Raw genomic sequence first — 2,783 nt, 5'->3', positions numbered from 1 at the left:
ATAGCTGGGTGTGGTGGCAGGTGCTTATAATTCCAGCTACTCTATTCGGGAGGCTGAGGCAGGAGAATCGCTTGAACCCGGGAGGCGGAGGTTGCAGTGAGCTGAGATTGTGCCACTGCACTCCAGCCTGCGCAAAAAGAATGAGACTCTATCTAAAAAAAAAAAAAAAAAAAAAATTTGGGATGGGCTAGGCACAGTGGCTCACGCCTATAATCCCAGCACTTTGGGAGACCAAGGCGGGCAGATCCCCTGAGATCAGGAGTTCAAGACCAACCTGGCCAACATAGTGAAACCCCGTCTCTACTAAAAATACAAAAATTAGCCGGACGTGGTGGCAGGCCCCTGTAGTTCCAGCTGCTCAGGAGGCTGAGGCAGGAGAATCGCTTGAACCTGGGAGGCGGAGGTTGCAGTGAGCTGAGATTGTGCTACTACACTCCAACCTGGGCAACAGAGCGAGACTCCATTTCAAAAAAAAAAAAATTGGAATTTTTTCTTTTCTTATTGAAATCCTTTATATAGTATGGTATGAGTCTTTTAATAAAGGTTGTCACTAAAAACTTACAAGCACACACACACGCCAATGATCATTTCAAACAGTTAAAGTCATGTTGATCCTATTAGTGGAATAAAAGTAATTGTTTTTAATTTTGGAAAATGACCCCGGATGAGCAGCCTTCACTTCAGTTTGGTTGGGCAGGGATGGAGGGTGGTGGTGAGGCTCACTTGTTTCTTCTTCCTCCAGGATGGGCTGACTGTGACTCTGCATTAGCCTGTTATGGACCAGGCTGGAGACCACCCCATCTACTGCTTTCCAGAGCTAGGCTCCCACAGCTCAGCCACCTGCTCACTGTTCACCATGCGTCTCCCATGTGGCAGCTTCTGGGGACCTGCAGACCCTGGGACAGCGGTCTCATCCCAAGGGAGCTCACAGTCAAGGAGAAGAGCTAGATCAGCGAGCAAGGTGGCGTGACATGGAGTGCCGAGTGCGAGAGTTCTGCGTGGTCAGGATGCTGCCAGAGAAAGACTGGAGGCCCCTGGCTCTAGGTGGGTCCCAGGGAGCTGATGTCATTTGAGCTGTGCCTTCATGGGTGAGCAGGAGTCTCCGGGCAGAGGAGGCAAGAAGCCCCGTTCAGGCAGGGGGTTGGTTTAGGGCTTCCCAGAGAGGGACAGTCTAGTGGCTGGAGAGTAGGGTGTGGTGCGGGACAGGGCTTGAGAGTTAGATTAGACCCAGGAATGGACCCTCACACAAAAGACAGAGCCTTTCCTTCCTCAGCTTCCAGGGAGTCCTGGTACCAGGAATCGTGTTCCCTGCGGGTCACAGCATTCCACCCCATCCTGCCCCCGGGGCCGAGATTTGGTCAGTGAGTGGTCCTTTGCAGGATGACATTTCTGTTTAGAGGAATCATTATTTTTTAACCAAAGTTATTATTGACCACAAAATAGAGCATGCCACTTGGTGCTTAGTGCACACTCAGGCAGTGTGGGGTCTAGCCCCTCCCCTTACCTGAGAACACTTCTCTAGGAAAGAGTGACCTTTGATTCTGCATCATTTTTCTTCTGGAGTTGGGATCTGGTGGGCACGAGATGAAGAAAGATGGTCTCCCTGGTGCCCAGTGGGCTGGCTGGGAGAAGCAGGGCAGGAACCCTTGGAGCAAGGGTACCATGATGGGTGCGGCCCTTCTGGATGGGGTCCGGGGTCTCCATGGGCAGTAGCCAAATGGCAGGCGGGAAAGGCTGCGTGAAGGGCATACCTGAAGGACTGGGCCTGCCAGAGGAAGCTTCTGGCCTTGGTGATCTCCTGGGCCAGCCTCCTTAAATCATCTCCTTCAAATGGTGGCAGCGTGGGATCCTTGAAAAGGGGAAGTGAGTGTGAAGTTTGATCCATTAAACAGATGGGAGCTGAAAATCCAAAATCTCAAAAAAAGCATTTTAGAGTTAATCACGTTCTGCCTTCCATCCAGTGCAGGAAATCTTGTGAGCCTCCGCTTGTATATCTCCAGGAACAGGAAGCTCACTACCTATCAGGACAGTCATTCTGCAAAGGGGATACTTTGAAATACGACGTGTGAGAGTCAGTGTAGGGAGGGGACGGTGGCAAAGCAAGATAGTGTCAGAAATTGAGTGAAGGTGGCCCCACTCTGGGCCAGTGGAACAGAAATGGCACAGGTTCCTTATCTCACCGCTATTCAGTAAAATCTGTTCAGTCATTTTTTGCATTTCTTCTAGTAAAATAGATTCACGGGTATGCTTTTTATCTGGTTGATTTTAGACAGAGCCTTGCTCTGTTGTCCTGGCTGGAGGGCAGTGGAATGATCATGGCTCACTGTAGCCTCAAACTCCTGGGCTCAAGCTATCCTCCCACTTCAGCCTCCCAAGTAGCTAGGACCACAGGCATCTGCTACCACACCTGGCTGAGGCATGCTTTTTAAAAAAATGTTAACTAATAAAATTTCACCACCTAGCCTTAAAAATACATCTTACCAATCCTAGCACTTTGGGTGGCTGAGGTGGGCAGATCACTTGAGGTCAGGAGTTTGAGACCAGCCTGGCCAATATGATGAAACCTCATCTCCAGTAAAAATATAAAAATTAGCTGGGTGTGGTGGCAGGCACCTGTAATCCTAGCTACTCGGGAGGCTGAGACATGAGAATCACTTGAACCCAGGAGGCAGAGGCTGAAGTGAGCTGAGATCGTGCCACTGCACTCCAGCCTGATGACACAGTAAGATCCAGCCTGATGACACAGTAAGACTTCTTCTCAAAAAAAAAAAAAAAAAAAAAAA

At 49.7% G+C, this 2,783-nt stretch overlaps 1 protein-coding gene across 5 annotated transcripts in view; it reads right to left on the bottom strand.

Annotated features, from left to right (window-relative positions):
* Nucleotides 1-597: 597 nt before the first annotated feature.
* VWA3A (von Willebrand factor A domain containing 3A) overlaps nucleotides 598-2,783 on the bottom strand; it is an 83,029-nt gene continuing 80,843 nt past the window's right edge. For all 5 annotated transcript variants that reach the window (XM_017850267.1, XM_017850273.1, XM_017850281.1 and 2 more), the window contains 3 exons: nucleotides 1,752-1,849; nucleotides 1,505-1,570; nucleotides 598-1,389 (listed from right to left, as the gene is read on the bottom strand). In XM_017850267.1, the coding sequence (XP_017705756.1) occupies nucleotides 1,519-1,570; nucleotides 1,752-1,849 (150 nt within the window). In that variant the 3' untranslated portion in view covers nucleotides 598-1,389; nucleotides 1,505-1,518. The remainder of the gene's footprint in view (nucleotides 1,390-1,504; nucleotides 1,571-1,751; nucleotides 1,850-2,783) is intronic.

Source organism: Rhinopithecus bieti, unplaced genomic scaffold (assembly GCF_001698545.2).
Source record: "Rhinopithecus bieti isolate Rb0 unplaced genomic scaffold, ASM169854v2 scaffold_1918, whole genome shotgun sequence".
Lineage (NCBI taxonomy): Eukaryota > Metazoa > Chordata > Mammalia > Primates > Cercopithecidae > Rhinopithecus > Rhinopithecus bieti.
This window is presented reverse-complemented; position numbering and strand designations above follow the sequence as displayed.